Genomic DNA, 11012 nt, shown 5'->3' with positions numbered 1-11012 from the left:
CACGTTACGCACATTGCACCAGGTAGAGCACGTTATACACATTGCGCCAGGCAGAGCACGTTACACACATTGCAACAGATAGAGCACGTTATACACATTGCGCCAGGTAGAGCAGTATATAATGGCCACTGTGGGTGTGCATGTGATGGTCACTGTGTGGGTATGTGTGGGGGGTGTATGTTGGCCACTATGGGAGTATTTGGTGTGTTTATAATGGACACTGAGGAGGTATGGGGAGAGTGTATGATCGGCACTGCCCCATCCTCCATATTTGCATCATTAGCTGCCAACACTCTCCAACCTCCCACACACATACGCTCCCTCTGTTAGTTGATAACTTACTTAATCCCCCAGGGAGTGCAGCCGTATGCAGCCAGAGAGACACAGGCTTCCTCAATGATCGCGCTGCGCTGGTTAGTGAGCAGCCACTGTGTGTGTCATAACACAGCCCGCCCCAGCGCCTGCTCGCAGCTGCTTCTTACTGTAGTTTGGAGCAGCATGGCGAGCACGCTGGCGGACAGGGAGGAGGGACGTCACGTCTCAGCCGCACTTGAATGGGGAGACATTGCCGGCAGCGCAATTGGATGGGGAGAAGCTGTGGGCAGCGCGATTGGACGGGGAGAAGCTGCGGGCAGCGCGATTGGACAGGGAGAAGCTGCCGGCGGCGATTTGATGGCGAGAGAGGCACTGAAGAATAGTATTGGCAGAGACGCACTGGTCAGTTAGAGACAGCGCGTCCCGCGGGACCCGCTCATTTTAAAAAAGAGTGCTTGTAGCGCATAAAAACGCGCTATAGCGCGTATTTTGCGATCACTGAAGTGACTGGGGGCATATCTACTGGGGGCATATCAACTGACTGGGGGTATATCTATATCTACTGGGGGCATAACTACTGACTTGGGGCATAACTACTGGGGGGCAGGCTAATTTTTAAGTTGATAATTTTTGTATGGCCCCCGAAGGATTTTATTCATATCCAAATGGCCCTTGGTAGAAAAAAGGTTCCCCACCCCTGGTATACAGTAATCTGTAGTGTCTGTGTCATGTTACAACACCTGGAAATATTTTATTGATTTATATTATTAGGTTCAGTATATCTTCCGATATTGGGCCTAATTCAGACCTGATCGCTGCTGTGTGTTTTTGCACAGCAGTTGATCAGGTCTGAAATGAGCATGCACCGGCGCCGCAGTGAGACGGTGCATGCCAGACAGCCGACGGTTGTCTCAGCCCTGCGGTCGCTGGCCGGGAAGAGGCGTGCCGACCGCCGTTTAGGGGGCGCAGTCCGGGTAACGCAGGCGTGCCGGACCATTGGGGGGGCGGGCCGCGGTGGCTGCGTGATGTCACATGCAGCCGCTGCGACCCTCACAGCGACGAGTAACTCCTGTCAGCGTGGAGGAACTGCGCTGGCAGGAAGCTACTCTTCCAGTACAAAAGCACGATGCTTTTGTACCTGTGTGGGGGGGTCGGGCCTGACATGCGGGGCGGACTAGCCCTGTGCTGGGCGTCCCCCCGCATGTCTGTGTGACTGATCATAGATGTGCTAAATCAGGTTTGGCCAACCAGTCAGAGACAAAGAGCCTAAAAAAATGTGTTAGGTACGTCAAAGAGCCGACATCGAGCCGAAGGCGCACATGCAAAAATGGGGTGTGGCCTTGTGCCTTCTAGGCCACGCCCCTGGTATAAAATACATTGAAAAAGTCAGATCCAACATAAAATACATTGAAAAAGCCACTTCCACATAAAATAATTGTAAAAGCCAGATCCACATAAAATATATTGAAAAATCCAGATTCACATAATACACTTCAGCTCCCCCATGTGTCACTCCAACCAGCACCCTCTTGTCACTCCAACCAGCACCCTCCTGTCACTTCAGCCAGCACCCTCCTGTCACTTCAGCCAGCACCCTCAAGTGTCACTTCAGCTTCCCCCAATTCATGCCATTGCAGCAGCCCCTTATGTGTACTCTGTTTGCTGGTGGGTGTCTCATCTCTAGAATCTGGCTTCCTCATTTCTAAGTCCCCGTAGTGCTGCTGCGTGTTTTTGTGGAGAGCAGTGGTTACCGGATCTGTTGTGGTCATGTGACTTTGTGTGTTAGGAGTCACATTTGAAGAAAGAAAGAGCCGCATGTGGCTCAAGAGCCACAGGTTGGCCACCGCTGTGCTAAATAGACAGAGCTTTGTAGGTCCTTTAGCAACATTCTGAAGTAGCCCACCCCTTTCCAGAGAGACACTTCTCTCCACAGCAGGTTACAGGATTTTATGTCACTTTGCTTTAGCGGCAGCCAAAGTTAATTCCGTTAGAAAGCCTGTGCTATGGGGGTCATTCAGAGTTGATCACTAGCTGCCGTTGTTCGCAGCGCAGCGATCAGGCAAAAAATAGGCATTTCTGCGCATGCGTACGGGCCGCAGTGCGCACGCGCGACGTACTTTCACAAAAAACTATGCAGTTTCACACAAGGTCTAGCGACGCTTTTCAGTCGCACTGATGATCGTTGAATGATTGACAGGAAGTGGGTGCTTCTGGGTGGTAACTGGCCGTTTTCCGAGAGTGTGCTAAAAAACGCAGGTGTGTCAGGTAAAAACGCAGGTGTGCCAGGGGAGTGGCTGGCCGAACGCAGGGCGTGTTTGTGACGTCAAAGCAGGAACTAAACAGACTGAAGTGATCGCAAGGAAGGAGTAGATCTGCAGCTACTTTGAAACTGCTTGAAAAAATTTCAGCACTATTCTGCTAACCTTTCGTTCGCACTTCTGCTATGCTAAGATACACTCCCAGAGGGTGGCGGCTTAGCATTTGCACTGCTGCTAAAAGCAGCTAGCGAGCGATCAACTCGGAATGAGGGCCTATGGGGGTCATTCCAAGTTGTTCGCTCGTTATTTTTTTCTCGCAACGGAGCGATTAGTCGCTAATGCGCATGCGCAATGTCCGCAGTGCGACTGCACCAAGTAAATTTGCTTTGCAGTTAGGTATTTTACTCACGGCATTACGAGGTTTTTTCTTCGTTCTGGTGATCGTAATGTGATTGACAGGAAGTGGGTGTTTCTGGGCGGAAATTGGCCGTTTATTGGGTGTGTGCGAAAAAACGCAACCGTTTCTGGGAAAAACGCGGGAGTGGCTGGAGAAACGGAGGAGTGTCTGGGTGAACGCTGGGTGTGTTTGTGACGTCAAACCAGGAACGAAACTGACTGAACTGATCGCAGATGCCGAGTAAGTCTGGAGCTACTCAGAAACTGCTAAGAAGTGTCTATTCGCAATTCTGCTAATCTTTCGTTCACAATTTTGATAAACTAAGATTCACTCCCAGTAGGCGGCGGCTTAGCGCCGTGTGCAAAGCTGCTAAAAGAGCTTGCGAGCGAACAACTCGGAATGACCCCCTATATGCGCTGGAAGACAAATACTTTCAGGATGATGAAAAAGACAGGTTGACAATTCTATTCTCTTGTCAATGTAAAAATACAGGAATGTTTTGTTTTGTTACAGAGGAAGAACAGGATTCTTTTACAGCCGTAACAATGTTAATCTATGTATAGTATATTAAAGTTTGTTTAAAAAAAAAAAAAAATAAGTGGGAGGGTCGAACATGTTGCAGACAGAGGAACTCGGCAGCTCTGGAAGTCAGCTGCAGTCGGCGCTGAGAGCAACAAGTTGCGGGGTTGCTGAGGAAGGGGCCGCCGCTAGCAGGATCTGGGACGCGGGTGAGCGGGATGCAGCGCAGTTACTACTGGTACTAATGCGTGTACGGGAGGCTGTCAGAGTACAAGGCGCCTCTGCTGCCGGCTGATCCACACACCGGTGCCTGGGCTCACAGGCTAGTAGCTCGCATTAGGAACCATTCTCTGCAGTTGTTGCGCTTATTCCATTTCATTTTGCTTGAAAAGTTATTTTCTATTCATAACTTTAATGTGCTGCCACAGATTTACCCTGATTTCTAGCAGTTGTCGGTGGAATATAATTTACAGTATGTCTACATTGGTTGTTTAACTCTTTGCTGCATTGGCATAGTTGTACAAACCCAGTTACAATAAAGGGGCCGATGTATGAACAGGTTCTTGATATTTAAGTACTACTTTATCATTGCTGAAATGTAGAAGATATTGCAAGTATCACCGTCATTATCTAACAGTGGCAATTTATTGACTATTAGTGCAGATTTAAGGAGTGATATAGTCTTGTTATCACTCATTACAAATGATATATTGTGTTCCAGCCAATCAGCTCCTCACTGTCATTTGTCTGAAAAATGACAGGAGCTGATTGGCTAGAGCACTATTTATCATTTGTAATGAGTGTTAACAAGAATATCACTCGTTAGATCTGCCCCATTATTTCCAGAACCGTATGACCCAGTGGTTCTTGCAATATTACTGAAATGTGTGAAACTCAGGAAAAATAGTTTTTTTTTGGGAGTATATGCGATGGGGGATGTAGTTAAAATAGCGGTCGGGATCCCGGCGTTCAGGAGACCGGCCAGATTCCCTGACAACTGGTGAAATGCTGACGCCCGCAATCCCGAATACTGCGGGGTCTATGCCACCAACCCGTGTGGTAATATAACCTGTAGCAAGCGCATCGAGCCTGTGAGGGGACTCACTGTCGGGACTCCCACAGCCGGAATCCCGTCTGCCGAGATATCATGTATTCCGCGATAGGTGATGGCATCTCTTAAGACCCCTCCTCTGGCTCTTTCCTCCCCTGCCCTATTCTCCTCCTGCTCTCTCTCGAGTTGTTTGCAATAATAGCAGACAAGTTTTAAAATAATATTACTAAAACTATCATTTCATTTTCTTATTAATTTAATACCTCTTTACTCATTCAACCGCTATCCATGGCTCCTCGGACTTTCTGTGACATACACTGTGTATGTCCAAACTGTGATCAGCAAGTGCAGTCGCCATCTGATGAGTAGGATGACTTTCACAGCTGCGGTAAAACTGCTTAGAAAGTCATTGGGACATCGCTGAGACATCATTGCGATTTGTGATGATAAGACATTCTACTTTACAAGCTAAAAGCCTGATAATTGATACATAGGCCATGAAGTCACTTCGGGGCTGATTCAATTGTATTAATCGCAGCTGCTACTAGATGGCGCCTGATGGCAGCAATTCAGTTCTACTGGTCAGGCGCCTAACAGCCGAGGAGGACACTTTTTTTTTTTTTCTCTTCTTACTGAGGTGTGAGAAGTGTGTGCAAATTTGGCACTTTTTGGAAGCCAAAAGGAGGACGGGTTTAGCCATTTATCAGGTAAATGTATTATAGCGGCACGCATCAGGCCGCTACAACACCAAAGGACGTCGACAAGATGTACGAACATCTTGTCTGCCAATGCGGGGGAGGGAAAGCTGCCCCCACCGGCGATGTCCCCCTGAGCTCATAGCACTTGAGCTCGGCGCTGATGTGCTGTGTCTCCTTCCCGGCTGGATCCTGTGCGCATGCGCGGGATCTCACTACTCACGCAAGAATCCCCGCGCAGTCCGGAGCCGGCACCCACCACAGCCAGGGCCAGCTCTGTCCCTGCTGTGGTGAATGGGCATCGCCGCCTGCAGCTGTCGAAATCGACAGCTGCAGATGTCGGAGCGGTCAGCAATGCTGACCGTTCATACATTGCCTGCGCATATCGGCGTGTTATCTTATAGATAGCAGTGCTGATATGGACAGGGGCGCCCCTGTCAGTGTGCACACTCCGTAACCATCATACATGGGGTAGAAGAGGTATAGCGCACATAATATGCGTTAATACCGCTTCTCCCCCATAACGAATGTTCTTACAATTACACTTTAGACGGTTAAACCTGGTCTGTTTGGGCGCAACATGTGCGATATGCATGTGTGCCCGAACAACAATTGAATTGTGACAATTGTTTGGGCGTCTAAACAATACTGTTTAGACAGGAAAATTTAGATGCCCAAAACAATTGATTTCCCCCCAATATGTAAAAATAAAAAAAGTGTTACTAATGTAACCAATGAAGATCTTAATTTGCGTTGTTGCTGACTTCTCAAAGTATTGTTTATAAAGAGTTTCTGCTACTATTACTTACCCATGCCTAACAAGGTTTTGAGCGTCAAACAAGATACCAAAATGTAACAAAACTATTGGACTGAAACCACCTGTTCAGATGCTGTAAGCCTTGTTGTGCCAGTGCAATCCTCTCTCTGTAGCTTTACATGGTCGCATGTCTGGACCAAACCACTGTAGGTTTTCAAAACTGGTAAACTATCTGAATTCTTCCTGAGTGTAAGGGGAAGGTAAGAAATGAAAAGTGTAAACTACATTTACACTTACACTATTGAAAGCCCGGTCCAATTCGTCGAAAAAATCTGGGCGTCCGAAAACAGCGTGGATTGATGAATTTGCTGCCGATCCACGTGTTTTGATGAATTCGCTGGAGTTTTTGACAGTTTTTAGGTCCGTTTTTGCCCATGTCGATTTGACAAACAAACAAAAAAATCGAAAAAAGCATGGAAAAAACGGATCAAAAACCTGTCAAAAACGCCCGCGATTGAATAGCCAACGGTCGACTTAGTGGCGGTTTTCCGACTGTCCCCATTATGGCTAAAACAGCTGGGGAAAAATGCTCATGCTTAACAGTATTATAATGTGTAAAGGTGTGTACACACGGTAAGATTTTTTTCATTCGATTCTGACTATATAGTCAGAATCGGATGAAAAGATAGTGCAGATCGCAAGGTGACAGTCACCTTGCGATCCCGATCCGATGCCGATGCGCGGCCCCGCGCGGTCGGCATCGGCAGAAAAAATAGGCTGTGCAGGCAAGTCAATCCTGACTATCTCTATAGAAGAGATAGTCAGGATTGACACTTAGCCAAAATCGCACATAGCCAGCATCGCAAGCACACTCATTATGTGCTTGCGATACTGGCTAAGTGCCGACCCGGCCCCCCGTCGCACAGTGAGAATCGGATAAGTCCGAATCTCACCGTGTGTATGCACCCTAAGAGTATTGTGATAAAGGATTAGATGGGTGATATGTATCTCACCTAAAAATTGGACAAGTGGTGTAGTTGGCCGTAGCAACCTAATTAGCTTGTATCTATAATGTTATAGAATGTATTTGATAAATGCTAGCTAGCAGCTGATTAGTTGCTTTAGGGGAATTCCCCACTTTTGAGAAAGGTTGATACATGTCTTATTTGATATGAAAGGTACTTGAACAGTGTTTGTTCCTATAGTAAACTCCAATCTACATTTTACTGTATTACTTTATAAATAATAAGTATGAGTTCTACAGTGCTCCTCAATGGATGCACCCCCTTATGCTGAGGGAACTAACTTTTTTCCCATCCCATTTTAAAAAGGAATACAGAATAGGTAACAGACAACTATGTAGCAAAAACAGTGAATTTGAGGCCAATTCAGTTAGTGGTAGCAACAGGACCACAACTTTGACTCTTGGAGTTGCAAATATCAGCGAGTCTAGAGGTACCGTAACCGCGAGCCTACTCACAGCTAATTGAATCAACCCCTAAATGTCAATGTAGATATGATTTTGGAAAATGTTTACAAATTTTGGAAAAAAGGAAGTAGTCGGGATATAGTAAAGTTCCGTTTTTACTTTAACTCAAATATATATTATTACACTCAAAATTTGCCTTCTCAATAAAGCTTTGCACTTTGCTTGTAAACTGAGGAGCTGTATGATCCTTGTCGAGCATGTTGCATTGTTCTGTCTTCATCTATATTCCTATAATTAGGCTCAATAAGAAGGCTGGAGAAAACAAGTACTCTGGTACTAGCTGTCGGGGGGTGGGGTGGTAGGTTTAGCAACTAGAGATGGGGGTGGTTAGGGTACGGGGAAGGGGTAGGTCTAAGCCTCAGGTTAGGGTCAGGCACTAAGGGGGGAGGTTAGGATTAGAATGCAGAAAGGGAAGGGTAGGGAAGAGGGGGTAACGGTCTTTCCTCAAACCTTTTGGGATTAACACTATCTGGATGCCGCTGTTGGTATTCTGACCGCTGGCATATCATCTAAAACAAAATCACCAAGTAGGCGCACGGTACCAGTGATGTTGATAAAAACACAATTTATTAACATAAAACCAATAACAAACTGATTAAAAGACACAACACTACACAGAGCATATAACTGAGGTATTATACCTTATAGTTCACACATAAAGTGTATAAATAAGTGAAAGGGACACTAATATGCAGGAGAACCCGTCTCTGTAAGATAGGGTTAATCTCTCACATTAATTCCATATCAGACAGTTTAAATGAAAAGGAAGTCCTGTAAACTGATGTAATTAGCGTTTGTGACCATAAAGGTGTCCAGATTTAAATAGTGTTTCCTTGGAGCAAAATAAACCAGCCGATTAATGTTACTCACTGAGACGTGATGATCTCTTGCTGTACGGGATAAATGGTTAAGAAACCGCTTGTTATCACCCTGTGCATGGGTGAGACATCCGTCAGCGGTATATTCAGATGAAAGCCACTTCTTTCTGTGCAGCACCAGTTGCCTGTATTAGATCACCATACAGATCCTCCAGCTTGCTGAGCGACGCCCGGCCGGGCAGGAGGTAACAATGTTCCAAATGCAAGGAGAGTTAGAGTGGAGTGATTGAATCACAGGCTGGATCATTCACCGGTAACTTGTAACAAACGGCTGAAAGTGATGGATGTCGTGCTCCGTGGGACACTTAATGGTCAAGTGTGGCCCTTACTTCTGTACCCTCAACGCGTTTCTCCGCACCTCAGGCGGCTTCTTCAAGAGGCCTGAGGTGCGGAGAAACGCGTTGAGGGTACAGAAGTAAGGGCCACACTTGACCATTAAGTGTCCCACGGAGCACGACATCCATCACTTTCAGCCGTTTGTTACAAGTTACCGGTGAATGATCCAGCCTGTGATTCAATCACTCCACTCTAACTCTCCTTGCATTTGGAACATTGTTACCTCCTGCCCGGCCGGGCGTCGCTCAGCAAGCTGGAGGATCTGTATGGTGATCTAATACAGGCAACTGGTGCTGCACAGAAAGAAGTGGCTTTCATCTGAATATACCGCTGACGGATGTCTCACCCATGCACAGGGTGATAACAAGCGGTTTCTTAACCATTTATCCCGTACAGCAAGAGATCATCACGTCTCAGTGAGTAACATTAATCGGCTGGTTTATTTTGCTCCAAGGAAACACTATTTAAATCTGGACACCTTTATGGTCACAAACGCTAATTACATCAGTTTACAGGACTTCCTTTTCATTTAAACTGTCTGATATGGAATTAATGTGAGAGATTAACCCTATCTTACAGAGACGGGTTCTCCTGCATATTAGTGTCCCTTTCACTTATTTATACACTTTATGTGTGAACTATAAGGTATAATACCTCAGTTATATGCTCTGTGTAGTGTTGTGTCTTTTAATCAGTTTGTTATTGGTTTTATGTTAATAAATTGTGTTTTTATCAACATCACTGGTACCGTGCGCCTACTTGGTGATTTTGTTTTAGTTGTTTCACTTTCAGGAGGCCGGCTACCTCCTTACCAAGTGGCTGCCATTACCAGTGCTATATTTGCACGACCCTGTTCAGCGCCTAAAAACCTTTTTTCTGTTCGCTGGCATATCATATTGAATCCGATAGAGAGATGTGTGTGTGTGTGTGTGTGTGTGTGTGTGTGTGATATAATGATTAATGATATAAAACTGTTGGAGGTTTATGGATGATTAGCAATTACATATTCCTGTTCTAGAGTGAATGACCAATGACAACTCATGACCAGATGCTGAAATTTCTTTCACACTACACTTATTTGTATGATTTCTACAAAATATAAAATGTAAATGTCCAACATTCCATGTAATCACATATATTTATTCTTTTTAGGTGTACTGTATTTTCTGGTTTGAGAAATGAACGGACTGAAGTATAAATTTGAGAGCATAACACCTACAACTTTACATATTGGTGCAGAGATTGCGACATCATGCTTCTATGCATCTACTGCGAAGGACTTTGATGCCAAATTAGCCAATCTGGTAGAAGTATTTTTATTGGAGATTTACAGGTGCAAATTATGCCAATTTACCAGCAGTTTGAAAGACAAAGTCTGCCTTCATTTGTCAAATGTGCACCAATTAGATCAAACCCCTCTCATTCCAGCGAGCACGGAGTCAGAGGAAAACGATTCATATGGCATTGGTGAGGAAATTGCTCAGGAAAATAAAGTAAATGAGGAAAACTTGGAAAAAATGCCCTTCTTGTATAGAATGCTAAACACTATGAGTCCAGAGTCATGCAGCATGAGCCTTGGGGGCCAAAGCGGCAACATAAATATGGTCAATGTAAGTGAAGTAAATTCATTATTTGAAGAAGATCAATCAGAGTTCCAGCTGGATGAGCCTGTACCATGTGACTCCATTCCACCCATGAGTACTGCAAATTCACCCAAAAGCAAAGCTGAAGATGACGCTCAGTGCGAGCACCTCTTATCTTTAGGTCTTTACCGGATCTCCAGCATTAGACAGGTTCCTTCATCAACCGACACAAAACTTTCCAAAAGCAGCATGGCACAAGAATCTGCAAGGACAGAATGTAAGCCTATAAAGGTACAAACGCTACCCTCCTTGTCAGATGACCAGTGCAGTGAGAATGATGATAAGAAACAGAGCTATGCATGTGCCTCTTGTCAGCTGGAATTTGAAACAAAGGACACTTACAAAATACACGTGCAGTGCCACAAGTATGGAGGTGGCTTCACTTGCTTGTATTGTGGTAGCTTCATGAGCGAGTGGAGCCCAATGGAAAAACACTTAAAAAGCCACCGTCTGGTACGAAAGAGTTATCAATGTCAGGTGTGTCAGAAACGCTTCATGACACAGAGTGCATGGAAAAGCCACATGAGGGGTCATGACAAGAAGAGTGATGTGTTCCTGTGCACTAAATGCCCTTTGTCCTTTGAAAGTGAAAGTGTCAGGAACCTGCATGTGACCTGTCATCACGAAGATGTCTACAAGTGTTGTCAGTGTGGACTAGTGGGTATGCACTTCAT

At 45.5% G+C, this 11012-nt stretch overlaps 1 protein-coding gene across 3 annotated transcripts in view; it reads left to right on the top strand.

Annotated features, from left to right (window-relative positions):
- The first annotated feature begins 3582 nt into the window (after positions 1 to 3582).
- The window catches only part of LOC134929164 (oocyte zinc finger protein XlCOF6-like), a 130166-nt gene continuing 122736 nt past the window's right edge, over positions 3583 to 11012 (top strand). Inside the window, exons 1-2 of one of the 3 annotated variants that reach the window (XM_063924935.1) lie at positions 3583 to 3698; positions 9848 to 10999. In XM_063924935.1, coding sequence (XP_063781005.1) covers positions 9874 to 10999 — 1126 coding nt within the window. In that variant the 5' untranslated portion in view covers positions 3583 to 3698; positions 9848 to 9873. The other 2 variants (XM_063924937.1, XM_063924936.1) reach the window with 2 other exon arrangements.

Source organism: Pseudophryne corroboree, chromosome 5 (genome assembly GCF_028390025.1).
Source record: "Pseudophryne corroboree isolate aPseCor3 chromosome 5, aPseCor3.hap2, whole genome shotgun sequence".
In the NCBI taxonomy this organism is placed as follows: Eukaryota; Metazoa; Chordata; class Amphibia; order Anura; family Myobatrachidae; genus Pseudophryne; species Pseudophryne corroboree.
This window is presented reverse-complemented; position numbering and strand designations above follow the sequence as displayed.